This window comes from Sturnira hondurensis, unplaced genomic scaffold (assembly GCF_014824575.4).
Source record: "Sturnira hondurensis isolate 20B ecotype Veracruz unplaced genomic scaffold, ASM1482457v3 Scaffold0009719, whole genome shotgun sequence".
Classification (NCBI taxonomy): Eukaryota; Metazoa; Chordata; class Mammalia; order Chiroptera; family Phyllostomidae; genus Sturnira; species Sturnira hondurensis.
Window position 1 is genome coordinate 4,079,906 of NW_028082350.1, and position 26,969 is coordinate 4,106,874.

The window sequence follows — 26,969 nt, forward strand, 5'->3', positions numbered from 1 at the left end:
CCTGTTACTATTATGTGTTCTATGTTTTTCTGTTACTTTGTTTAAGATGTTTTCCCTTAGCTTTTATCAGAAGGACTACTGGATTTTAACAACAATTTTCCACATTTGATAAATAATATGTTGATGTAATCATATGGCTTTTCTCCTTTAAGTTATTAGAGCTCCGGAGCTTTTCCATTTTAAGCTGTTACCAATTAATTTACTTTTAAAGTGATAACACTTTAAAGCTGACATAGCCATTTATCCTTAGTCTGACTGACAGCACAGAAATCAGGAGAGTCTCCAGAATTCACAGCATCTGGAGTGGAGGTTAGAACAGATCAAGGCACAGAAAGAATGTGTCTCTCATCTGCACACAGATTGCAGGCTCGTGGAAATCCCACCCATTCTATAAGGCTCCAATTAAATACCACCTACTTCCACTGAGTCTTCCCAAATCCCCCAGATTTCCCCCAAATCCCTACCCTTAGGGCCTCAGCATTTTGTACGGTGCATGTGCGCTTCTTTCTCTCTGTGGTCCCAGGGCCTGGCAGAATTCCTGGCGTACAATGGGTGCTTAATAAATGCGGAAGTAAAGACTAACAGAATGAAAGGTCAGCCCCCACTCTATCCTGATGACTCTTCCCACTGTGTTCGAGCCCCGGGAACCTTCCCCGCTAAGATCCTGCAGGGTGGACTCCGTCTCGGCAGAGGGCATCCCAAACCCCTCACCAGCTCCGGAAGCTGGGCCGTTTGTCCTGGGAAGACTACACCTCCCAGCAATCCCATGGAACAGCGAAAACCCCTGGCTTTGACAGCAGCCGCCGCAAGTCTTTCCGCCTCCCCTGCCTGGGAGCTGGGAGATGAATTATGGTGGCCTGCCCAGCAAACGCAGCTGCAGGAGCCCAGAGCCTCTGCCCGTTCCCGTGCTGCTGACCGGCCTGGAGCTCCAGGAAACCAGTTACGGCCGACCTGCCATGCTCGCCCCTCCCAGGTCCCACAAGGGGTCCAAGCCATCCTCGCCGGGACCTACGCTAAGGCTGGAAGCCGCTGGCCAGATGTAGCCAAGATTCGTCTCCCTTCCCTTCTCTCTCTCTGCGGATTGTTCCTGCCCAGTACCTACAGCCTGGACCGGGGCTGATTCAAGGGCCCGCAGGAGCCCTGATACTGCACAGCTCTCTCTCCTGAGCAGCCACCACCAGCACTCAGAGTTGGGGGCGGGCAGCAGAGACAGACTTGGGCCCGAGGGAGCCCCGAGGGCCGGAAGGCCAGGGCCCGAAATGGCCCAAGCACTGCCCTGGCTCCTGCTGTGGATGGGCTCAGCACTGCTGCCTGCTCACTCCACCCAGCCTGGCATCCGGTTGCCTCTGCGGAGCGGGCTGGGGGGGACCCCTCTGGGGCTGCGACTGCCTCGGGACACGGAGGAGACAGAGGAGCCTTGCCAGAAGGGCAGCTTTGTGGAGATGGTGGACAACCTGAGGGGCAAGTCCGGTCAGGGGTACTATGTGGAGATGACTGTGGGCAGCCCCCCACAGACGGTAAGGTCGCCAGGCCAGCTCTACTCTCCTATCAGCATGAGCAGAGGGGGACAGGCTGGAGATGCAGCATGTCGGCCCCTGCTAAAGTGGGCGGGCTGGCGTGGGCAGGAGAGCCCCTCTCCCAAACCTTTCCTCTGGGATCATCTGTCATTCCCAAAGCTCCCCTTCCCTTCACAGGCTTCCCAGTTTCCCTAGTCTGAGTGCTCTCCCATCTGACACACTCACCTCTTTGTAGGATTTGGGGCAAGAGAAACACTTCAGTACAGAGAGCCTAGCCCAGGGAAGGAGCCAAGCCATAAGAGTGCTATGAACAGGTGTCAGCCCTGGCTGGACCTGGTCTCCCAGACCCACCACTCTGGATCTTGGTCACCTAACCTTGGCCAATTCTGGATGCACCTCTTCTGGTGTTCCCAGAATTGAGGTTCCCACCATCATTCCTGGCACTGTGAAGAGTTGGATCAGGCCTTTTCTCCCACTGTCCTGGCTGCCACAGGAACAACAAATCTCTGAGCAACTCTGTCCTCCGGTCTAGCCCAGAAACCCTAAACAGACTTACTTTCCCCAGTCCCTCCCTCCTCCTCCCCTCTCCCCTGTTTGCATCTGCACACCAGCCCCTCCCCCACCCCCTGCCTTCAAGCCTCTGGAACACAGGCCAGAGGGGACTAAGCTGACCCTGGGGAAAGGACAAATCACAGCAAAGGAGCAAGCGCCCCCTTCTAAGAATAAGACTCCTTCCATGAGCTGATAGGTGCTTTGGGGAAGCAGGAGACAGACATGGCAGCAATGGTGAAAATACTACCAGTTCTCCCCATCCTTCTTGACAAGTAGTGGTTGGTGGAGGTTGCACCATCTGCACCTCTGTGGGTAGGCGGGAGAGTGGGCATGAGCAGCCCTCTGTGGGATGAGCCTGGACATGGGTAGCAGGAAGGTTCTGTGTGTGCTGGTGTGTGTCACCTTGAATTTGAGCCTGAACATCTTTGTGAGGAGGCCTGTCCTTGGAAGGGTCTCTGAAGGTGGAGTGTGTTTATGCATAGAGGGAAGCCCACTTCCCTGGGCTTCGCAAACAGCTCATACACTGGACCAGAGAGAAACGCAAGTCTCCACCTCCCAATTACCTGAAGGAAGCAAGCCTTCCTAGGCTCTCCTAGGCTCCTGCCACTTGGGCCCTCCTGCCTCCTGGCTGGCCTAAGGCTCTGGTCACCCCCACTTAACCTTCCTCTTTACTGTGCACCATAACTTACCCAGGAGTGGTCTTGAAGAATCAGTCCTCAGTGTGAGGACAGAGACTGAATCTAGGCCCCTAGCTGTCTGGCCCACCCAGGTCAGGGGCCTGGGTCAGAGGCAGGTGGAGACCTGGGACCATGATGTGCTGTACAAACTGTACGTAGGCCCCATGACATGGATGCAGAACAGGGCTGTGAAACCAGTGAGGGTTTTTGGGGTCAGCCAGACCAGGAATTCCAGCTTCTCCTCTTCTCAGCTCTGTGGCTTTGGGCGAAGGATACAACCTCTCTGAGAGTATTGCCTTGTGTTTCAAATGGGTAACATGAGATCTCCTTTGCTAAATAATTGTGAGGATTAAATGGGATTGTATAGGTACAAGTACCTAGAACTGTGTAGCTGGACACATAATTGACCTCTAGTAAATGTAAAATCACTTTCTCCTAATTTGTCTGGCACTTCTGCCTGTTCTGGGCCATGCCATGAAGCATAAGAACTTGGATGTTCTGGGCCTCAGTGTTTTACACATGTAGAACTAGGGACCAGTTACTATACTTCCCTAGACCCCTGAAATCATGCCTATATCTCCCAGTCCAGATGTTGGCAGAGAGACATTTATTGCCCAATAAATGTCTAAGAGAACGGTAAATGGGCTTAAAGTTCAATACCAGCTCAAGGAGCCAGTGCCAGGGAGACCACAGGCAGAAGGACTATGGATTGCCCTATGGCTGCAAGCCCGAGCCAACACCAGCATCTCTGCCCTGTGGTGACTTGGATTCTTTTCCCGGCAGTCCGCCCTATCTCCCTGCCTGGTGGGCTATTGTAAGCACCTTATAAGAACACATATGGCAGGGTCCTCTGACTGAGTAAAAGTGAGCACTTTCTATGTTCCAAGCAATTAATTGCTTGGTTTGGGAGCTGATCCCCAAAGAGATAGCACATACATTTTCTGCCCAGAAAGAGTTTAGTGTGGTAAGAAAGTGTAAATGTTAGTACAAGTTAATCCACAGCCATGGTACTCCAAGTGAGGTCCCCAGACCCTTTTATCTGAGGCTGTTAGAAATACAAATTCTCTGGCCCCACCTCAGATTTACGAGTCAGATTTCAGGTGCTCTCAAGTTCTGAGAAGCACTGATCCACGGTAGTATAAAGAGTAAGTGCACTGGTGTTTACGAGGTAAAATTAGAGAAGGCCCCATAGAGGAGGTGTGCTGTTAGCATGATCTGGAAAGGATGGCCAAGAGGAGGGAGACCATGCTCAGTAGGGAAATGGCTCCCGCCCCACCAAACTGTACTTGTACTTTATTTATATGTTCACTTCTTCCCTCACTGACACTGTGTCCCTTAGATCAGATGAGGCTACAACAAACAAGAGAATGAGTTACATGTGTTTGGGTTTAGGCATGTTTGTTTAGGAGACACAGAGAAAACTAGTCCAGTTAATGTTACAGGTTTGGGTAAATAAGAGAGCCAATTTACCAAAAACCTTAAATCTTTCTTTTAAAGATTTTATTTATTTATCTTTAGAGAGGAAGGGAAGGAGAGAAGGAGAGAAATACCACTGTATGGTTGCCTCTCGTGAGTCCCCTGCTGGGAACTGGCCTGCAACCCAGGCATGTGCCCTGACTGGGAATCGAACCGCGATAGTGTGGTTCGCAGGCCCGTGCTCAATCCACTGAGCTACACCAGCCAGGGCAAAAACCTTTAATCTTAATCAATAATGTTTGGGCTTTGTTCTACAGATATAAGGGGGAAACTGAATTTATCTGTGCAGGGGAATGACATAAAGAAGGCAGTCTTTTAGGAAGGGACATCTAAATTTCAGAAAGACTGGAACTGAGAGACATAGACAGGGTAGAGGCTCTGCCACACAGCCCCAGTGTGAGGTGTTGTGAGGAGGATGGCACAAGTCTGAGATAAGGTGAAAAGGGGAGGGAAGACCAGGGTGAGAGGAGAAGTATGAGCAAATGGACAGGACTTGGTGACACAGGTGCAAAGAGTGAGAAAGAAGGTGTCAGAGGTGATTTTGAGATTTTGATCTGAGGTGAACTGGAGCAGAACAAGACCACTTGGGGGAATAGACAAGTTGGCAGCAGGGGATGGCTTCTCAGTGCTTATATACAAATACCTACTTGTATTTATGGTTACAGTTTATGTAAAGTCTGTAAAGTATATTCTATGTAGATTCTTTTGTTTTTTATATTCATGTCTTCTAACAGAAGGAATAGGGACTCAAAGGGTAAACAGTTGGCGAGGTGGCAGGCCGGTCAGCTAAGATGCTGTCTTACCTGTGTTCTTCCTGCTGCACCATGCCACCCATTTGTGTGTCTTGGGGAGAAGAAGAATTTATTGCAAACATCCCTCTTCCAGTCTCTCATGATATCTGCTCATATCTCCCTCACTACACTTATCCAACTGTGTAACTGTGTGTCTCCTTCCTAAAACATCAAGCTCTTGAGAGAAGTATCTTTTAAATTTTTTAATTTCTTTTTTTTTCAGTGTCTTCTCTTTATCCAATATCTATAACAACACCAGGCTCAGAACACACCCCTAAACAACATTGAATGGGTGACTGATAAACTGTAAGACTTCTAAACAGAGCTGTTGGTGGGCAGCTGTCAGTGTGAAGCTGGAGCCCTGGTGAATGTGTTGTCATTCTTTTTTCTCACCGACAGAATGGCACCTCATTAGGATGATGTGAACCTCATTATCCAGGCACAGGATAATAATTCAGTTGTTAGGGTTGAAATCTGGTGATAGTCAACTCAGTTTAACAAATGTTTGTTGAGCATTCACATGTGCAGAAGAGAAGAATAATGCCATAGTTCTAGCATTTGGAAAGTGCAAAATTTGATGTGAGACACAGACATATAAACACCTAAATAACATACAAGAACATATGCATTTGGCCCTGGCTGGTGTAGCTCAGTGGATTGAGCGCGGGCCTGCGAACCAGACTATCGCGGTTCGATTCCCAGTCAGGGCACATGCTTGGGTTGCAGGCCAGTTTCCGGCAGGGGCCAGTTCTCTGCAGGGGATGCACACATTGATGTTTCCTTCCTCTCTCCTTCCCTTCCCCTCTAAAGATAAATAAATAAAATATTTTTAAAAAAAGAACATATGCATTTGGAACAAACAGAAAAACAATAAGTGTTGGAAGTTAAGAAAAAGAAGTAGCTACTTGTGGCAGGTGTTGGGAAAGGTTTGCTGGAAAGTGTAGCACATGAATGTGGCCGAGAAGGAGGAGAACTCTTTGCTGTTGAGAGAGTGGTGGGGCGGAACACTTCAGGCAGAGAAGCACAGGCTGTGCTAAGAAGCTGGAAGTTGTGGTCAGGATGCTGTGAGGCTGAATGTAGTCTGCGTATTATTCTAGAGACAAGAGAGAGTCCCGCTGAACATAGGAGAAGGGGAATGGTCTAGTGTGATTTCGGTTCCAGGAAAACAAACAACTTTGGTGTGGAGCAGTGATTGCCAACATCTTTCATTCCACAGCACACAAAGTAATTACTGAAGTTCTGTGGCACACAGATCCTAACAATATAATTTTGATTCATTCACACTGATGGCTATTGTTTAGTTGTCTGGTTTTTTGTTTGTTTGTTTATTTTTAACTTGACAGTCTAAGGGAAAAGAGATCAGTGCCCCTGACTAAATAGTCGGTCGTTATGTTTTAAAAATTCTTGCAGCACGCTGGTAGAAAATTGCTGGTGTGGAGGATAGCTTGGATAGTTCTAGAGTCTGAGGGGAGAATCAAAGTTAAGATACAAGGGCCTAAGAGTAGTGGCAATGAGGACCAAATAGAGGGGAGTTCTGATTGCCAGAGGGAACAGGAGCAGGGGGCGGGGGGAGGTAAAAGAATGTAAAGGAAGGAGACTTGGGGTGGTGAACACACAACACAGTGTACAGGTGATGTAGTGTAGAATTGTGCACCTGAAACTCATTTTACTTTGTCAACTAATGTCACCCCAATAAATTTAATTAAAAATTTTTAAAAATAAACATAAATAAATAAAAGAAAGGAGGACAGGTCCTCAGAGATCCAGCATTCACATGTCAATTCACCCAGCTGGTCTCTGCCCAGGTGAGGAAAGGGAAGAGAAGATGATTCTCCTCTCAACCTCTGACTGTGTTTGTGTCAGGGAACACAGCAAAAGGAGCAAGCTTTTAAAGCACAAGATCATTTTCCAAAATTCTATATGTATTATTCTGCTTTAATTACAAGGCATAGGTATTAGCATGCCTAGTTTGGGGATGAGGAAATTGAGGCTCAGAGAGATTAAGTGGTTTGCCCAAAGTTACTCACCTAAAGAAAAAATAAGCTAGAGGTCAAACCCAGGTCATTGGATTCCAAGTCCAAATACTGGGTCCTCTCTCATGTTCTACAGCCCAGGACATGTTGGTTGACTTCGAGATGCCACTGGACCGTTCTTGTGAATGGACACAGCAACTCAGAGAATGGGGATCTGGAAACCAGGAGACAGAAGTTAGGTCTGGACAGGGAGACCCAGAGTCACCTGCAGAGAGGTGGTTATAAAAGCCAAGTTAGCACCAGCCAATCACGGTTCGATTCCCAGTCAGGACACATGACTGGGTTGCAGGCCAGTTCCCAGTGGGGGACGCATGAGGGGCAACCACACACTGATGTTTCTCTTCCAATCTTTCTCCTTCCCTTCCTCTCTCTCTAAAAAGTAAATAATTGAAAAAAAAAGCCAAGTTAGCAAATGAACTGCTCTTTGAAAGAATCGAGAGAAAAGAGAAAAATGCTTAGGAAATGGACATTGTGTGTAGAGTAGGGGTCAGGGAAGCAAGAGAAAATGATTACGGAAGGAGAAAACAATAAAAGTTCAGAGTCTCAGAAACGATGAAGAGCCATGTTGTTTTCCTCCCCTGCACTCAGAATGTCTTTCAAGCTGTGATTTGTTGAATTCTGTAAAGGGGCCACGAGTGTGAGGGAGAAGGTTTGGGAGAAAGGAAAGCAGATAAGACTATACCTTCCACCCTTCCCCAAACTCTCCTGCTCCCACCTGACCCCAAATCTCCTGGCCCTCTTCGCATAGCTCAGCTTTTATTGTTTTTTTAAATATATTTTATTGATTATGCCATTACAATTGTTCTAATTCCCCCCTTCATTCCCCTCCACCCTGCACACCCCCTCTCCCACCATTCCCCCCTTTAGTTTATGTCCACGTGTCTCAAGTTCTTTAGATTCTATATTTCCCTGACTATTCTTGCCCTCCCCCCTGTCTATTTTCTACCTACCATCTATACTACTTATTTTCTGTACCTTCTCCCCCCTTCTCCTCCTCCCACTCCCCTGTTGCTAACCCTCCATGTGATCTTCATTTCTATGGTTCTGCTCCTGATCTAGCTGTCCTCTTATTTTGCTTTTGTTTTAGGTGTGGTTGTTAATAACTGTGGGTTTGCTGTCCTTTCACTGTTCCTATTTTTATCTTCTTTTTCTTAGATAAGTCTCTTTAACATTTCATATAAAGGCTTTCATATAATAAGCAGTTCATATGATTAACTGCTTCAACTTGACCTTATCTAAGAAGCACTTTATCTGTCCTTCCATTCTAAATGAAAGCTTTGCTGGATAGAGCAATCTTGGATGTAGGTCCTTGCCTTTCATGACTTGGAATACTTCTTCCCAGCCCCTTCTTGCCTGGAAGGTGTCTTTTGAGAAATCCACTGACTGTCTGATGGGCACTCCTTTGTAGGTGACTGTCCCCTTATCTCTTGCTGCTTCTAGGATTCTCTCCTTCATTTTAATCTTGGCTAGTGTAATTATGATGTGCCTTGGTGTGTTCCTTCTTGGGTCCGACTTCTTTGAGACTCTCTGAGCTTCCTGGACTTCCTGGAAGTCTATTTCCTTTGCCAGATTGGGGAAGTTCTCTTTTATTATTTGCTCAAATAAGTTTTCCACTCGTGGCTGTTTCTTTTCCCCTTCTGGCACCCATATAATCCGGATGTTGGAATGTTTAAAGATGTCCTGGAGGTTCCTAAGCCTCTCCTCATTTTTTTGAACTCTTGTTTCTTCATTCTTTTCTGGTTGGATGTTTCGTTCTTCCTTCTGGTCCACTCCCTTGATTTGAGTCCCAGTTTCCTTTCCATCACTATTGGTTTCCTGTGCATTTCCCTTCATTTCAATTAGTTTAGCCTTCATATGGTCCTCTAATTTGTGACTAAAATCAACCAGTTCTGTGAGCATCCTGATCACCAGTGTTTTGAACTGTGCATCTGATAGGTTGGCTATTTCTTGGTCACTTAGAGTTTTTGGCTCTGGGGCTTTGAGTTCTTCTTGAGCCATGTTTTGGTCTGTTCGCACCTGTTACGTAGGAGGAGCAGAGCCCTAGGTGTTCACCAGGGCAGGGCAACTCACTTGCTGGGTTGTGACACTGTATGTGGGGGTGGGGTCAGAGAGGGGCAATGGCGGTCCCCTCTGCTGCTTCCCACCACTGGGGCCTGTGCAGTCTATCTCACTGCTCGCTCCTTCGATGGTTTATCTGCACATACAAATGTGTGACCTCGGTCAGCCTGCTGCCTTATGCCCTCACTGGGTCCACCCGTTGTTACCCCACACCTGGGATCTGCCCACGGCTGTCTGCGTGCCTGGGTCGGGAGATCTTTCCTGCCCGACCCCGCTCTGCTGCTGGCTTCGCCCCTCTTACCGGTCCGATTGAACGGTTCATTGTTGTTGACTTTCATATAATTCAATTTTCTGTGTTTTGGCTGCATTTTTGTTACTGAAACTTTGCTGACTTTAAACTTGATTGTGAAAGGAGGCACAGTGTTTCCACCTACACCCCCATCTTGGCGGAAGTTCAGCTTTTATTGTTTTTATACGGTGGGATTCCAAATTATTTTTAAGGTTCCAATACTGAAAAGATTGAAAACCCTTATGATGTTATTTCACTCACTTCTCCTCTGCCTCCGCAGGTCAGGAAAGAAAGAATTTATCTGGGATTGGGGGCCACTGAGAAAGACTGGGCTTTCTCACTAAGGTTGAAGGTTAGGAACCTTTCTTGTTGTCTCTGATGAAGACCTAAAGCAGAGATTTTCTGGTAGAAAATCCAGGAAAAGAGCCAGGGAAGCCCTCTCTACCTGACAATTAACTTCTCTTTCTACTGGGATCTATTTCTATGGGGGGCTTGGGCAGTGGAGTGTCCTAGGAAAGAGCCAGACCATTTTCCAGGTGCTAGAGTTGCCCTCAGCTTCCCCAGGCAGGATGCACCCAGAGGCCCAGGAAGCAGGTGCTGTGCGCAGTGGGTCCTGAGAGGGAAGTGTGTGCTCTGAGGTGAGTGACAAATCAGTAATCCCAGGGACTGGCACGGGGAGCCAGGGCTCCTAGGTCTTCTCTCACAGACTGTGACAAAGCCTCAGAGCAAACTGGCTGAGCTCCCTTTCTCCCCCAGCCCAGCCAGTCCTTCCCCAGACCTCACAAATTGTTATGGCCCTGTGGTTACCCCCTGTGCTGTCAAGTGTAATCCCGCTGTGTCCAGGCTAGATGTCTGTGTGATTTGCCTCTCGAGGGCTATGAACCCCACCAATCATTCTTTCCCTGTGCCTGTGCACTTTTTGCCAAGGAGCAAAAGAAGTGAACCCTGGCATCTCCCAAAGGCTCAAGCAGGGAAACCTATGTGCTGAGCATGACCCAGGTCCCAAGAGGGAAAGTGGGCTTATACCACAGACTAGCTTCATTTTCAACTGAGTGCTGGCCCAGAGAAGATTAAAGCCAGTCACCTGTGAGTGGGACATGGATAGCCAACAGAAAGGACTTACTGTCTGACAGTGAAAGACAGGTAGCCAATAGCAGCCATGATACCTCACAGGCTGGAGCTTTCCAGACTGGTTTCATGGAGGCTGAAGGTGCTAAAGGGTTGTCTGAAGAGCCACTGGGGATGGGACAGACACAGAGGAGGTAACACCTCTCCTTCAAGCAGAACATCTCTGCTTTTTCTCTCTTTAGTACACTAGGATCCCGCATAAGGTCAGAAAAGGGTTCTGCTGCTTAAAAAAAGTTTGAAAATGATTGACTTACATCTGATCTTTAAGACAGACATGTTTATTTTTTGACTATTTGAATCCACCATATGATTTGAGTCAGAAGGCCTGACAAATATTAGTTGAGCTGGATTTGAGGCTGGGGAAAATGGAGCATCCTGTCTAAAGGGGAAAGGGCACACGAGGTAAGGTTTGGCGTGATGCAGCCACCTTGGGATTCCTTTAAAAAACAAAACAAAACCATCCCAAGGTGGGGAGACTGGCAGCTTATTCCCAGATATCAATTGCCAGCTTCATCCTAGAGAGAGAAGTGGAATCAAGAGACATGTCTGGAGAAAAACTATCTGTTCCCATTGGGTCAGCTGATCTGGTCAAGATGGGTGGAACCTGGACAAGACCCAATCGCTAGATTCATTTTGATGCATGAGCTGTGTACCCTGCTGGCCCTGAGCCACTCCCAGTTGCCGATGTTAGGCTCCTCAATCCTTCCTTCCCTCCTCCTCTCTGCCTTGGGCAAACTTAGATCTGGAAACATCACTTAGGAAAGCATATAAAGCTGGCCCAGTGTTTCTGGGAGCAAGAAGTCCTGAAGTCACTATGACTGCTCTAAGAGCCTGAGTAGATATTGCATGGGTAGTATGGGTATGAGTGGTCATCACCCTGCACTGTACCGGACTAAGAAATCACCTCAGTAAAAACCCCAGGGCTGAGAATTAATACCAAGAACCTGTAGTGTCACAGAGAACTACAGTATATGAGGCATTTGTCATCACTTCAAGTAATTGTATGGAGTACTACTGAGGGCTAGGTAAGAATTAGGTAATAAAAATACAAACACACTCCCACCCCTTTGGAGCTCACATAGTATGGAACATATGGGCATTAGATAAATGATTAAATGTTTGATGAGTGATATACAAAGAAGCATAGATGTTATTCAGGACTGCAAGAGAAGGAAGCTAATCTTGGTTGGGGGCATTGGGGTGAGACCTTTGGGAGAAAGGATGTTTAAACTGTGACTTGAAAGTTGAACAGAAAAGTTAGACAAAACAGGGAGAGCACATTTTAAGCAAAGGAAACAGCATAGGCAAAGGTACAGAGGTAAGAGGTTGTTGTGCTTTTAAGAAATTTTATGAGAAGCGTGGTGAGGAAGAGAAAAAGTGATGAGAGAAGTTCGCTGGAGTTGATCTATGGTTGGTTAGAGGTTACCAAAGTCAAGGATCTCAGGATATAATTCAGATAGTTTTGTATCAGTTGCCTGGAAAACTTGGTGGCTGAAGACAAGGCCAATTTCGTTTCTCAGCATTCTGTGGGTTGGCTCATGGTTCTACAAGTCTTACCTGGGCTCAATCAGGTGGCTGAATTCAGCTGATGGGTTAGCTGGGGACCAGACTAAGCTGGGCCTGCTGGACCACTTTCTTTATGAAGTGTTTCACCCTTGAGGAGGCAAGACTGAGCTTCTTCACATGTGGCCTCAGAGCAGCATTCCAAGAGGGCAATCCCCAATGCATAAGCACCTATCAAACCTCTACTTTCCTCCTTTGATGATGTCTCATTGGCCAAAGCAAATCATGTGGCTAAGCCCAGAGTTGGTGTCAGAGGGGATAACATCAGGGCATGGATACAGGGGTGTGATTCATTAATGTAACAATCTACCATATATCTCTTCTCCAGATGAGAGATTCAGCAAGGTCAAGAAGATAAAAGACCAGAGTTGGGCTTAGAACCAATGGATCCCTGTCCTGGCTTTGTGGCTCATTGTATCCAACATAAGATGGGTCAAGTGGCTCACTCACACTGTTGCAGTTTCCTCCTCAGTAAAATGGAAGAAGGGCTTCCACATCTCAGTTTAGCAAAAAGGCTTGTTATGTAAGAATCTAAGAGCTCTCCTCCCATCAACTCTGAGGCCTCCACAGAAGGAAATAGACTAGGAGAATTAGAAGTAGGATAATTTGGGTTAAAGTCCCCTCCCCAGAGGCCTGCAAAACTGCTAAGACCCTGGGATAGACTACTAAGAAAGGTTATGGATCTCAGTAAATACAGATCTTTCAGAACTGGAAACAGCCCCATCTCTCCAGGCTAATGAACAGATGACTCCTGTCTCTTTTCATCCAGAAGTATCTGAGCTATCCTAATATGCTAGTGAGAGCTAGGGCCCAGGCAGATGGGATCTGGGGAACAAAGCTTACCCTGAACTCACCGGCTCAGTACCTATCTCACCGACCAAAATCTATTGCTGAAGATTTCTCCAGGGGAGCCTTGTCTGCAGGGGGAAATGGGCAGGTGTTCCTTCTCCGGTGGGGCTTGTTAGCACTTTCCCTAAAGTTGCCTTCCCTCAGAGGCTCCAAGGGAGTATTTCTTTGTTCGATAATTGGCAATGACCTAGCCCTGACCCCCAGGCTTCAGTCCCCTGTGCATCTAAAGGTGATAGCTACAGAGACTCCTGAGTTGGCAGGGACCTGAGGGAAGGGGAAGAAGTAAGATGGCTTCCAGACTTCAAGCTGCCTGAAGACTGACATCCTGTGTCAAACCAGGGAAACAGATGAGAGGAAGGCAGTTCTCAGATAAAGCCACGCTCTAACTTAAAAACTCCCACAGCTTGGGAGTCAGCTGAGAGATTCCTCCCTCAGCCTAAATATAGGGTAGATGAGCTCTTTCTCATTTTCTTTCCTTTAAGCATTTATTAATTCAAGCAATAGTTATTGCCAGGCACTTGATACACAATGGGGATTTTTAAGAAACTAGTTACAAGGCAAGGTGAGAGACAATGTGAAAATAGACTGCCAAGTTCTATGGAAACACTTTAAACAAGAGAGTATGACCTGGTCTTTCTCTCTTAGGAAGTCCCTTTTGAGCTCAGACTAAAGGATGAAGGAGGAATAGACACAGCTGGACGTGAAAAGGAGGATGGTTTCAGGGCCTGAAATGAGGCCAGAATGGCAAATAGGTAGAGGGCTTGGGGGAAGATGGGGCAAGCCAGGCTGGATATGCAGGCAGGGCTGGATCACCAAGCGGCTCAAAATGGTCATGCTTTGCACTTTTATTTTAATAGCAAAGATAAACCATTGGCATAGGAGCATTAGCATTGTCAAATTTGCACCTTAAAAAGGTACTATAGACCTTACAAAAATAGGTCAGAGAGGTTAGGATGTGCCATGACCAGTCAGTTGTATTCCAGGATGAAATGATGATAGTGGGGCTTAGGGGTGGCAAGGGGAGATGGCAAGAAATGAGTAAATTCAAGAGAATTTCCAGGTGGTTCATTGGACAGGAATTGCTGAGGCTTTGGATATAAGTGTGAAGAAGAAGGAGGTATTGGGATGCCTTTGAGTTGCCAATTTATGGAACAGATGGATGGCGATGCCATTCACTAATGTAGAGAATACTGGGGAAAGACAGAGGGGCAGGAGGACCATGTAAGGTCAGCTTTGGACATCCTGAATTTGAAATAGATTCGAAGCTGTTCGGTATGTGCTTCTGGAGCTCAAAGGAGTTGGTGGGGTCAGGGAGCTAGTGCTACAAACTTAGGCACAGAGCTGATAACTGCAGCTGCAGCCATGGGCAAGATGATTTAGGATGAGAGTACAGCAGGAGAGGGAGAGAGCCAAAGCACAGGCCTGGAGGAGTGAGCCTGCAAAGAGAAGATGTGATCAGAGAGCTGGGAGAACAACCATGGGGCAGATGCAGGGAAGAGTGTTTCAAGGAGGGAGAGGTCAGCAGTGTTGAATGTTCCAGAGAAGTCAGGTACCACGAAGCCTGATTTGAAAATGTCTTTTGCATTTGGTGATATGAAATCATTGGTAACTGTAGTAAGGGCTGTTTTACAGTGGAGAGAGGGATAGCGGGGAAATTCAGTTTTAGAATGGGCTGAGGAATGCATGGGAGATGAAGAAATGAAGACAGCTTGGCTAAGAATTTGGGTTGTGAAGGGAGGAGAAAGAGGGTAGCTGGAAGTGGATGTGAGATTTAAAAGATTTTTAAGAAATGAGTAGACTAAAGCATTTGTAAATGCCAGTAAGAAGAATCCAGACTTGGGGGTGAGAGTTGAGGTCAGGGAAGGCAGGTGGTTAAGGACCTGAGGGACAGGGATGATTAATGGGGTAGGTGTCTGAGAAGGAAGGAGGGACAGCTGAGAGAAAGGACTGGTTCATGCAGCTGCAGGCAGGTTGCAGTGGCTGGTGTGGGGGATGTGGAAGGTCCCATCACATGGCTTCCCTTGATTGGGGTGTCTGTGTAGAAGGTTTGGTGGCACGCAGCCCTCGCACCACTATTTTCCTCTTTCCAGCCACCCTTAACTGTCCTGTTTCACAGTTGAGTGTGGTAGCTCAGTTGCTGAAGGCCCTGCCCTGGAAGAGGCCTCTGTGGGCAGCTGCCCAGGAGGCTTGTACTGGAAATGTTTAAGGACAGGACCAGAAATCACTTCTCTCGGAGGAGAGATCACATTCAAAGGGCAGGCAGACAGTGAGTCAGACCCTTGCTCAAGAGGAAATGGCAACTGCTAGCTCTGGTTGCCCATTTTCTTGCAAGGGTGAGGAAAGGGAGGCTGAGTGGGCAGGGAGTGGAGGGTTTGATCCCCTTTGAGGTGAAAGGTGGAAACCTTCCTCAGACAAGGAAAAAGGCTGGGACTGCAAGGCAGGCAGCAAGAGTGACCACCTCTAGGCCAGTCACTGGAATGGGGTGGCCTGCAGAGAGCCCTGCCCCTGCAGGAGTGAAGAGGAGTGGGAAGGAGGGGTTGTGTCTGCAACAGCTGGGGCACTGAGCCCCCAGAGAAAAGGTCCCTTCCAGTGTAAAAAGTGGTCCCATTTTCCTTTAATTGACCAGGCACACATTCCAGAAGTTCTCCCTTGTATAGCTGTGGGACCAGTGTGGTGGAGGACACCCTCTTTCTTTGGGGTCCGTTGGTAGCAGGGATCCCTGCCAGTATGAGGCTGACCTGGTGCTGGGAGCAGAGTTCTGGCAGGTGGGTGTGAGGACCCTGGGATGAAGAAGCCTTTTAAATCATTGACCTGGGTGATTGAAATCTGAATCGCTGTGCCTCCAGCTTTATTGATTCTCTCTGAAAGCACAGCATCTGGAGCAAGTGGCTGCTCAGAGACCAGGGAGAGGGACGGGGGGGAGAAGTCAGGGAAGAGGGCATAGAGGGAAATGGGAACAAGGCTAGGAGTGGGGGACCCAGGAAGGAGGGCGGAGGTGGGGTCAGAGGACCAGGGCACTGGTGGACAGGTGACCTTGGGGACATGGGGAGGCCATGAAGCCGAGCTCCATGGAGGAGGTGTGGTCAACAGTGCCACAGAGGACTGCTGACCACAGGAAGGAGTGGCTGAGAGGAAAAAACTGGAGCCTAGAAAAGCATGGTGACCTGCCCAAGATGACAAGGTCAGAGCCTGCACCAAAACCAAGGCCAGCTGACTTCACTGCACTGAGGAAAAGGGATACAGAAATGAAAGGCCCTAAGGTTAGGGGAGGTTGGTAGACACGGCAGGTTGGCAAGGTAGGACTCACAATTGTGTTTCTGAGGACAGGGCCTTCCTTCTTTTGGCCTTGCGGGTGTTGTAGGGTTCAGAGAACATCTGTACTGACTGCTTTCTCTGAGTGGGAAGTTAAAGGGGAGGCAGATTTAGAAGACAGGAGTTGAGGAAGGGCGTCAAAGGAGGAAGGGGGGACAAGTGGGAGACATGCTAGCAGGAACTACACAGCAAGGAACACCAAAAGACACCTGTCCATATTCACTAAGCCAAAAGCCAGGCCCTGGATGACCCAGGCTGACTGCTGGGTGATAAGCTTCCTAGGAGAACCAGAAAAGGAGGGAAAGGGCAAGCCCTGCAGACAGAAATTGGTACACAAAGAAAGTATGGGTAATTGAGGGTAGAGACAGGGACAGAGACAACACATCACAGAGATGATATGGCTCTGATAACACAGAGAATGCTATGATTTTACAGAGAAGACAGAAGCAGACATGAGGTCTCTGAGGCCACGCTGAGGATGCCATAGGACCCATGTTGTGTCTGTGGTTTCCAGGCTGCCCAATCCTGCCTTAGGGATGCTTCACTATGGATGCTTCAAAGGGAGACCATGTGGCTGGCAGGGTGAAGGACCTGAGGGGGTGAGTCCAGAGGCCCCTGTCAATAACATCTTTCTTTCCCCTTTCTCTGACAGCTCAACATCCTGGTGGACACAGGCAGCAGTAATTTTGCAGTGGGGGCTGCCCCCCACCCTTTCCTGCATCGCTACTACCAGAGGCAGCTGTGAGTCCTGGGGAGAGCTGGAGGGGATAATATGTCCCAAGGATACAGGGACAAGAAGGGTTAGAGAAAAGAAGAGATCTGCAGAGAAAAAGACTAGTCTTTAGACCCTTTCCTCCTGCTCGGGAAGGGGATGGAGAAGAAGGCAACAGCAACCAGGGCAGAAGAGTGGGGTGGGATGGATCTAAGGAGATGTACCATGGGAAAGGGTGAGTTAAGAGGCAGTAGGAAGTTTTCAGTATTGAGGCCAGGCAGCTTCCTGAGGTAGGGAAAGGAGAGTAGCCCCAAAGCTCCCAGAGCAATGTCAGGGTCTCCTTCTCTCTTCCTGAATGAGGAGGCAAGGGGATTTCATTCCACACCCACTCAGTGGCTCTCAGTTTTCAAACAACACCAGTTAAGTGTAGGCTGAGCAGGCTGTGACAGCTTGCTTCATTGTGTCCTCACCGAGGGGTCACTCTCTGTGGCTTTGCACAGTTCACAGAGGTGAAGAAAGAGCCTTCCATAAACCCCACTGCCTGGACCAACCTCAGGGACTGTAAGCTAAAATGTCTCCTCCTGCATTACCCAGAGCTCCAGCAGCTGGATTTAGCTAACTGGTGGAAGAAGGGTGGGTTGAAGTGGGTTTTTAAGATAATAGAGGCAATGAGGCATAAAAGCAGCAAGTGGCATGAGAACATCTAGTGTCTAAGGCATCTCTCTGTGTGAAAACATGTGAGTAAAGGCTTGAATCCCATTCTTGGACTTCTAGGAAGATGCCAAAGCCACCTTCTCCAACTCCTGCCTTTTGGGGCTGCCTCCCTTTTAACTTCCCATCTAGAGAAAGCGGTCAGGGAGTAAAGTGTGCTCACAATGAAAGGGAATTCATTCCAGGTTCTTGTCCCAGTCCTGTCACTGTCCCTGATGAGACACATCAAGTCCTGGTTAGTGGTGTGATTAAACAGAGCTGGGGATATTGATAAGCATGTTTCACACAAGTGGTGTGTAATACCTACATGTTCTGCTTAGATACTTGTGCAAATCGCTTCTCTCTGGAAGAACTTGTTGTAGAGGTTCCGCATTCGTCCTGCCTGGTGCTTTGTCTGCCACTTAGATGGTACCACTGGGTCCCAAGGCAGCAACAGAATCAATGGCTCCTTTTCTCTGGGAGCATGATGGAGCTGAGGGTGGGGTGAGCAAGAGATGCCCACTAGCTGTCCTTTTAGCAGCAACAAGCACAATACACAAAGCCTAGGCTTGTTCTTCAAAAGACCTGAGCTCAACATCTAGAAATAGAAGCTATGGAGAGAGGAGAGCAAGCCCCAGTAATAGCTCTATTCCCCTCATTTGTTGGCCAGGTCACTTTACATTATATTCTAGGTGATTGATCTCCCTGGAGTCTGCTAAGCAGACTGAGAACATCTATCTTACTTATCTAGAATGCCCCTGAGATGAGGCTAGGCATTCAGGAGTTGTTTTGATGCTGGATCCCTGTACCAGTTGTGGCCATGCAACCACAGATCTCTGCCTCCATTTTCACAGGTCCAGCACATACCGGGACCTCCGGAAGGGTGTGTATGTGCCCTACACCCAGGGCAAGTGGGAGGGGGAGCTGGGTACCGACCTGGTGAGCATTCCCCATGGCCCCAATGTCACTGTACGTGCCAACATTGCTGCCATCACTGAGTCGGACAAGTTCTTCATCAACGGCTCCAACTGGGAAGGCATCCTGGGTCTGGCCTATGCTGAGATCGCCAGGGTGAGTGGAACAGGCCTAGCTCTAGACGTTGTGTCTTTGCATTGCACACTACACAGGGCTGGAATGGGGAAAGAGAAGGGGAGGAACTTCTAAGGGAGGGAAACAAATCAGTTTTAAAGGCAGTCTGAAGTTCATCCCTATGGAGGACAGAACTATAGTGAGGCACAGTGGTAGGTATAGAATAGGCTGTGTTTGTTACTAATTATGAGATCTTTAAGAATAAGAGGGCCCCATAAATTTGAATCAGGTTAGGCACGGGGGATCAAAGCTCCTACAGATCTGTGGGCCCATTAGTACTCTCCTGTTTGCATTGCCAGTGTCTCCTTCTAACCCTCTCCCCCTCCCCCACATCTCATTACCTTGAGATGGTCTTTCCCAAGGAACAATCCCGAAGTCTTTGCTTTTGCCTTCCAGTTTAGGCAGGGAGCTGGCCTCAGTCCACTAGGGTCCTCTGTGTGAGGACTCACTCCTCATCTCTTTCTGCCACAGCCTGACGACTCCCTGGAGCCTTTCTTTGACTCCCTGGTAAAGCAGACCCACGTTCTCAACCTCTTCTCCCTGCAGCTATGTGGTGCTGGCTTCCCCCTCAACCAGTCAGAAGTACTGGCCTCGGTTGGAGGGAGCATGGTGAGTAGGTCCTAGGAGAGGGGAGGTCCTGGCACTGGCAGAAAGATGGGTACCATCTGCCTCCCTTCCCTCCACTAAGCCATGCCACAGTCCTGGGTTCCACTATTTAGTATCTTTCTATTCCCCAGCCCCACCTTTCTTTGTCCATCCTTTCTTCCCCGAATTATTCCGGAGAGGATTCACGTACCTATGGTAAACTTGAAAAGGATCAGAGATAATTAGAAAAGTTTCAAAGGAAATGAAAATAAGACCTATTGGATTAAGATTAGTTAGTCTGATGACCAGGAGGCAGAGATATAGGAAATTTAAAAACCTATTTATTAATTAATTGGGACAACTGGTAAATGGTTCTCCATCTCCAACAGAGAAAATAAAATTTATAGAAGCAAATAATCATTCATTCAATATTTATTGTGCCAGTTTAGGTTTAAATAACTTCTTATCAAGGACTGTGTGATTCTGAAACAAATGATTAAAAACCTGGAAAGTCTCTTCCCCTGATATATTCATAATACATTTTAAGAAGCTCTAAGTCACTTTGGGGAATGACTTGGTTAGAAGCAGGCAGATGAGAAAGGTGATCTGTAGGGGACCTTACTACCCCCAGAAATTACTGGTCCTATCACTTGCTTTCAGGGTGACTTGCTGGCCTTCTGTGCTGGGACTTAGGTGCCTCTTTTTCTCCCTAGATTATTGGGGGTATCGACCACTCGCTGTACACAGGCAGCCTCTGGTACACACCTATCCGGCGAGAGTGGTATTATGAGGTGATCATTGTGCGGGTGGAGATCAATGGACAGGACCTGAAAATGGACTGCAAGGAGGTAATAAGACCAAGGAGATAGCAGGGAGAGATAAGGGGGGAGGCAAGACAGTGTGAGGTCAGACCCTGGTTTATAAGGTTGGGAGGACAAGGCAGAGGTTCAGGACCTGAGGAAGACTTGGGGGGCACTGAACCTAGAACAAACAGGAGCGTAAGGGTCACACGGTAGGACCTGGGGTTTGGAGTTAGGGGCTGGCAGAGCACTTTCACAGGGACCACATGGCTTATGGTCTAGTAATGACAACAGCACATCTGCACCCTAGTCACTGCCCTGCTTTATGGCCTTCGGCAATTCATTTGCAAAGCAGTGTGATATGATGATATATGTAAGAGTCCTTCTTTGGGGTCAGGAACACTTGGGTTTCTAGCTCTGTCATGTACTGGCTACCTGCCCTTAGGCAAGTTACTGTGTTGTGTCTCAGTTTCCTCATCTACAAAACAGGTAAAAACAGCATTTGAAAGACTGTGGTGAAGACAGAGAAAATGAATAAAATGTTCAATGCCTAGCACATAGTAGTAACCAATAAATGGCAGCTCAACCATGTGGGTCTTCCTTAGATTTTTTTTTAAAGATTTTTGTTTATTTATTTTTTTTAGAGAGGGGAAGGGAGGGAGAAAGAGAGAGAGAGAAACATCAATGTGTGGTTGCCTCTCATGTGGCCCCCACTGGGGACCTGGCCCACAATTCAGGCATGTGCCCTGACTGGGAATTGAACATGCGACCCTTTGGTTCACAGCCCACGCTCAATCCACTGAGCTACGCCAGCCAGGGCTTCCTTAGATTCTTAACATGTGCTAAATTAGAATAGATTTAGAAGTACTTTGAAAAGATATTTTTATTTTCAAGATTTGGAGACTGCCTTCCCACCCAACATCGTAAGAGTTAACATTTACTAAATGCATCCTGTGTGTCAGGCCCCATTCTAAGCACTTCGAATGTATTAATTTATTTAATCCTTATAAATAACTCTTTGAGGTAGGTACTATTATCATCCTTTAAGATTTGGAAACTGAGGCTGCAAAGCTAAGTAACTTGCCCAAGGATATATACATAAGAAGTGGCAAAGCCAAGATGCCAACCCAGGCAGGATGTCACAGTCAGACTTGCCCCTCTGACTCTGGCCAGACCCTAGCATCAAAAAAGGCTCCTGACTATTCTAACCCTCTCTTCTCCTCTTAGTACAACTATGATAAGAGCATCGTGGACAGTGGCACCACCAATCTTCGTTTGCCCAAGAAAGTGTTTGAAGCTGCAGTCAAGTCCATCAAGGCAGCCTCCTCGGTCAGTGGGACTAAAGGCAGGGGCACAGAAATGACTGAGTCAGAGGAAGTCTGTGAAAGTCACATTCTTTAACAAGAGCCAAAATGTCTACTCTGAGACCCTTCTACTTAAAAGCTCTGAAAACATTTTTGTTGTTTTCTAAGACTTTATTTATCCATTTCTAGACAGGAGAAGGGAGGGAGTGAGGGAGAGGAATATCAATGTGTGGTTGTCTCGAGTGCCCCCAACTGGGGCCTGGCCTACACAACCCAGGCACATGCCTTGACTGGGAATCTAACCAGTGACCCTTCAGTCTGGCGCTCACACCAGCCAGGGCGAGCTCTTAAAACTCTTTTGTGTGCTCATCACACAATCCCCCCTGCTACAAGGTTTTGGCTTCACTCTGCCGCTTTCTTCCTCTAATTCTTGGGTGTCAGTTTCCTTCTCCAGTTTGGATATTCCAGGAGAGGCAAATACAGTCAAACCTTGGTTCTCGAACATCTCCCATCTTGAACAATTCAGTTCTCAACCAAGTTGTTCATGGAAAAAACATCTGGGTTGTCAAGAACTTCCATCCTCGACCCGACAACCTTTTCATGCTGGTAACCTGTATGATCAGTCACACATCTCTCAAGCAGCAAAGGAGAGAATGTGTGAGTATGATTCTGTTTTTGAACAAATTACTTCCCAAACAGCCTTCTGGAACGAATTAAGTTTGAGAACCAAGGTTCCACTGTAAAAGGTCCAGTAAGTGTACGCAAAAATGGGAGAGGCAAGATGGTGAAAGAGGCTGTTTCCTCATTATCCCTTTCTGACCAACACAGACAGAGAAGTTCCCGGACGGCTTTTGGCTAGGGGAGCAGCTAGTGTGCTGGCAAGCAGGCACCACCCCTTGGAACATTTTCCCAGTCATCTCACTCTACCTAATGAGTGAGGTCACCAATCAGTCCTTCCGCATCACCATTCTTCCACAGGTATGTCCCTAACCTGAGTTAGTGGAACCCCAGGAAGACACACTACATATAGAAAGTCAGCAGGCATGGCTTCCCAGAACTTGGAAGACAAAATAGATGAGTGGTAAAGGGCTCTTGGAAAAACCAACCCTTCAGAGCTCAGGGATGGCAAAGGGAAAACTGGCCCAAGGACATAGATACCTAGAATGCTGAGATGGGGTGATGGATGGAGTGAAGAGTCTAAGTCTTTGATTATTTGTCCTTAGCAATACCTGCGGCCAGTGGAAGATGTGGCTACATCCCAAGATGACTGCTACAAGTTCGCCATCTCACAGTCGTCCACGGGCACGGTTATGGGAGCAGTTATCATGGAGGGCTTCTACGTTGTCTTTGATAGGGCAAGAAAACGAATTGGTTTTGCTGTCAGCGCTTGCCATGGTGAGAATGCCAGTGTATGGGGTCAACCTATCCATGTTCTCCCTATCCAGCAGTCAGGATACCTGGGCCCTTCAGTCTGAGAGGTAGTAACAGTTGCCTCAAGCCAGTCAACATGCTGGGTAAAAGCCAGTGTCAGTGCTCATGCTTCTTTTGTACTGTCTGCCTGGGTTGGTAACCTCTGTTGGATACCCAGGGCAGCAAGAGCTATCTGGCACCTCGGGAAGCTCTAGATCCAAGGGCAGCAGGCTGAGCCTACATTGACCTTGTCACCTGTTATATGGCAAGGTTGAATGCCACTTTAGAATGGTAGCAACTAGTCTTGCAACTAGATTTTAGCAGTGTCAAGTGAGCCTACTAGGTGTATATGGGGTCGACTTTTTAGTCAACTCAGAACAACTGACTTTTGAGTATCATCCCTACATGATAGATACACAGAAAAAGGTTATTGCTCCCAATGACCTGGGAGCAGAGACATGCCTCCAACTAGCACTGGCTTTCAACAGCTTCCTCAGGGGCTAATTTCAAGGCCTACCGGGAGTTCTTTTAGTTGTATAATGCAAACTGCTCTATGCTGACACCTGCCCACTCACATGTGCCCTTTCTCCAGTGCACGATGAGTTCAGGACAGCAGCGGTAGAAGGCCCGTTTGTCACCCTGGACATGGAAGACTGTGGCTACAACATTCCACAGACAGATGAATCAACCCTCATGACCATAGCCTATGTCATGGCTGCCATCTGCGCCCTCTTCATGCTGCCGCTCTGCCTCATGGTGTGTCAGTGGCGTTGCCTCCGCTGTCTACGCCATCAACATGACGACTTTGCTGATGACATCTCCCTGCTGAAGTGAGGAGGCCCATGAGCAGAAGGCAGAGATTCCCCTGGACCACATCTGGGTGGCTGGTCCAATTTGGTCACAAGGAAACAGATGGCACCTGTGGCCAGAGCACCTCAGGACTCTTACCCACCCACTAAATGCCTCTGCCTTGACAGAAAAGAAGTAAAAGCTGGCAAGGTGGGTTACAGGATTGCACCTGTAGGAAATGAGAGGAAAGAAAGCAAGCACTAGTGACAAGAATACTCTGTCACCTCAAACTTGACTTGGGAAATTCTGTTGTTTGAAACTTCAACCCCGAGTCCTTGCCCACCATCCCTCTCAATCCCCCAACCCAAAGTATTCTTCTTTCCTTAGTTCCAGAAGTAATGGCTGCCACCCAGGTGACCCCAGTGGGCATCTCTGCAGTACCTGGAAGAGAAAAGGGCCAGTCTGTTTCCCTGCTGCCAAAGTCAGTAAGAGTGAATGCAGTTTGCTTTTGCGTTAGAGATAGGAACTGTATTAACGAGCCTAACTTGGTGCAAAGACTGCCTCTTGAATTAAACAAAAAATAGTTTGACTCAATAGTTGTACCAATGGGAGTGGTTGGAAGAAGAGGAGAGGGAGTGCAAAGACAGGGAACACCAGGGGATCCAAGCTAGGAAAGGTAGAAGCATGACTGCTCGCCAGTTCCAGTTTCAGACTTCATCTCCGAGACAGAATCCCATCTCCATAAGATGGTGTTGTTTCCCAGTGTTTTCTTTTCTGTGGCTGCAGCTGGACTAAAAGTGAGATGGGAAGAAGAGCTTATTTAACCAAAAAGCTCTTTTTAGCTCTCTTAAATGAAAAGTGTTCACTAAGAAGTTCCATCTAACAGATAAATTTCTACCTTATTGATTCTACTTTCTATCTGAATGCCCTGCTCTACATATGGTAGGTACCACTGAAATATCCCAACTTTCCTAAACCCTAGTGCCCTATGGAAAGCAACTGGAACAGTGAAAACAGCAGGGCTGGGCTTCATCTTGCTGGGTACCTCTTCACTCCCTCCCCCAAATCCCTAGTCCTCTGGAGCTCTGCAGCTGAGGTGCTAAGAAGAAAAGACAGGAGACCCCTCCTACCTAGTAATCCTTGACAGCAGAATCCTGAAGATTTATTCAACAGACATAGGGGTGATGCCCTTTACCCATGCTTGGATTTCTTCCTGTTCAGCTTTAAATTGTAGTAAGACCTTTATATAATACAGAGCGATTTCAATGCATTCTCACCCTCTTTAATATCTCACCCTCCGTCTATTTGTGGCATAAGTATTATACCAAGAGTGTCAGGAACACAGGGCTTTCAGGTTACAGCATCATTGCCTTCAGTATCAAGGCTGCTTGGAGAACGGATGGCAGCTTCAGGGCTTCCTTACTTCACCACAAGAGCCCGTCAATGGAATCCACCCTTTTCTCCTGTTCTGCTCTCTATTCCCCGCCCCTAACAGTAGTTGGGTACCCAGGCTGGTTCTTGGGCTACATATTGGTGACCAAGTTCATTACCTATCACTTCTACCACAGTCACCTATGACACCAGTGTTAGTGAGAAGAGCTGAATTGTCCTAGTATACCCACTGGATCTTATTCTTTACCTGGTCAACACACTATTTCCAGATATGGGACCTGTCAAGTGTGGAATTATCTGATGAGGGAGAGGGAATTACAAGAAGGGCCTCTGGAAATCCTGGACTCAGCTGGCTACCCACAAGCCATAAACCAATAAATCAAGAACACTGAGTCATAGTTTTTTATCTGGATTCTCTTCATTCCCCTGGGCTTGGTGCTTCTTTGGCTAACTGGGAACACCATAGAACTATTATGACAGACAAGAAGACTGGAGATTGTCTACTTCCAGCTCGAAACTTACTGTGTAAATAAACTTCCAGAATTGCTACCATGAAATAAAAATGCCACATTCTACTTTATAATTTCTACCCATGTTGGGGAAAACTATTTTTTTTCTCAGTTCTTTCCAGGGCATAAAACTCAATCCCTTCATTAGTAAATTCCACTGTCCTGCTTTTCTTTAAGAGGAAACATGGGCTTGCTTTTTACAGTTAACTTCCTTTCTACCCTGAAACTATAAATTCTAAGTATACAAAGAAAAATCTTGACCACAGTGTCTTGCCTGTACAAATATGTATTGTATGTCTCTATTTTCAAATTCTACTCCAGGAAAACGGTTGTCCCCACTTTCCTCACTGTACTGGGGCCTTTCTCACTGACTGCATGGCTTTTCCTGCCACGGGCCAGCGGGCAGAAGGAAAGGGAGAACAAGGCTGGCTAAAACTTCAGTGCTGTTTTCTGACCGATCCTGCACAAGGAAAAGGAAAGAGCAACAATAAAGCTCCAGTTCCCATGCACAACTCTCTAAAACTCTCCTGCCTAGTTGGCTTTCAAGGGCTTTTGCTAGGTATCAGTTAAACCCCCTACCTACTTCCTCCTTTTCCTCTCCTTTGGATTAAATGACTTGTGCAAAAGAAACATAATATTCTTCTTCATATACACTTCTAATTTCTCAATTTTCAGGGGATACTAAAATATACTGCAGGTAGCCTGAGGGCTGCTGCAAAAGTGAGGGGAAATAAAATCTTAATTTTACAAGATAAAAAAATGAATCCTCCAACAAATAAAAAGAACAAAGGAACTGCTCTTCCATTTTACCACATTTCCTGATCATGACAGCTACCACACTGGAGACACTCATATTTTATTAACCAAAGGAAGTGGGTTAATGTCACTTCATTAACTCACTAGGCCATTTCAATGACCCTATAAAAATCCGAGGAGGTTCTGGGAAATCCAGTACCTTAGACTGATGTCAGTCAATAAATCTAGCCAAGTAAGACAAGAGAAGAGGAAGAATATGTCCATGAGCCAATAGGTAAGGATGAAAGACAAAGAAGAAAAAGAATAACAAAAACAGAGAGGAGAGAATAAGATGAATATGAAAACAAGCAGTGTTTGCTACACTAATGTATTGCTAGTGTGAGTAAGCATTTCCAGAACCCAGAATGTAAAAAAAAAAAAATCAGCTGTTGGTGATATAATAATATCCTTCCCATGGAGATATTTTTTTAAAATTAACACTTAGTTTTCAGTTGTTAATTCCAAAAGAGAATGGTGCTGAAGCCACTTCTGCTAAGGGTAAAGGTAAATGATAAGAAAAGATTCAAAGCTCTGCCCTGGCTGGTGTAGCTCAATGGACTGAGCGCGGGCCTGCTGAACCAAAGGATCACGGTTCGATTCCCAGTCAGAGCACATGCCTGGGTTGCAGGCCAGTTCCCAGCAGGGGACC

The 26,969-nt window shown here is 47.2% G+C and overlaps 1 protein-coding gene across 3 annotated transcripts; it reads left to right on the forward strand.

The window, feature by feature from the left end:
- Positions 1-767: 767 nt before the first annotated feature.
- Positions 768-26,688, forward strand: BACE1 (beta-secretase 1). Of its 3 annotated transcripts, XM_037057540.1 has the most exons (9): positions 769-1,517; positions 16,898-16,986; positions 18,502-18,718; positions 19,208-19,345; positions 20,035-20,169; positions 21,349-21,450; positions 22,254-22,403; positions 22,649-22,820; positions 23,428-26,688. In XM_037057540.1, the coding sequence occupies exons 1-9, from the start codon at positions 1,260-1,262 to the stop codon at positions 23,667-23,669; spliced, it is 1,503 nt and encodes a 500-aa protein (XP_036913435.1). In that variant the 5' UTR covers positions 769-1,259; the 3' UTR covers positions 23,670-26,688. The 3 variants fall into 3 exon arrangements, with proteins under 3 accessions (XP_036913437.1, XP_036913436.1, XP_036913435.1); XM_037057542.1 differs by lacking the exon at positions 22,254-22,403 and having other exon boundaries at positions 768-1,517; XM_037057541.1 differs by lacking the exon at positions 20,035-20,169 and having other exon boundaries at positions 768-1,517.
- The last annotated feature ends 281 nt before the right edge of the window (positions 26,689-26,969 follow it).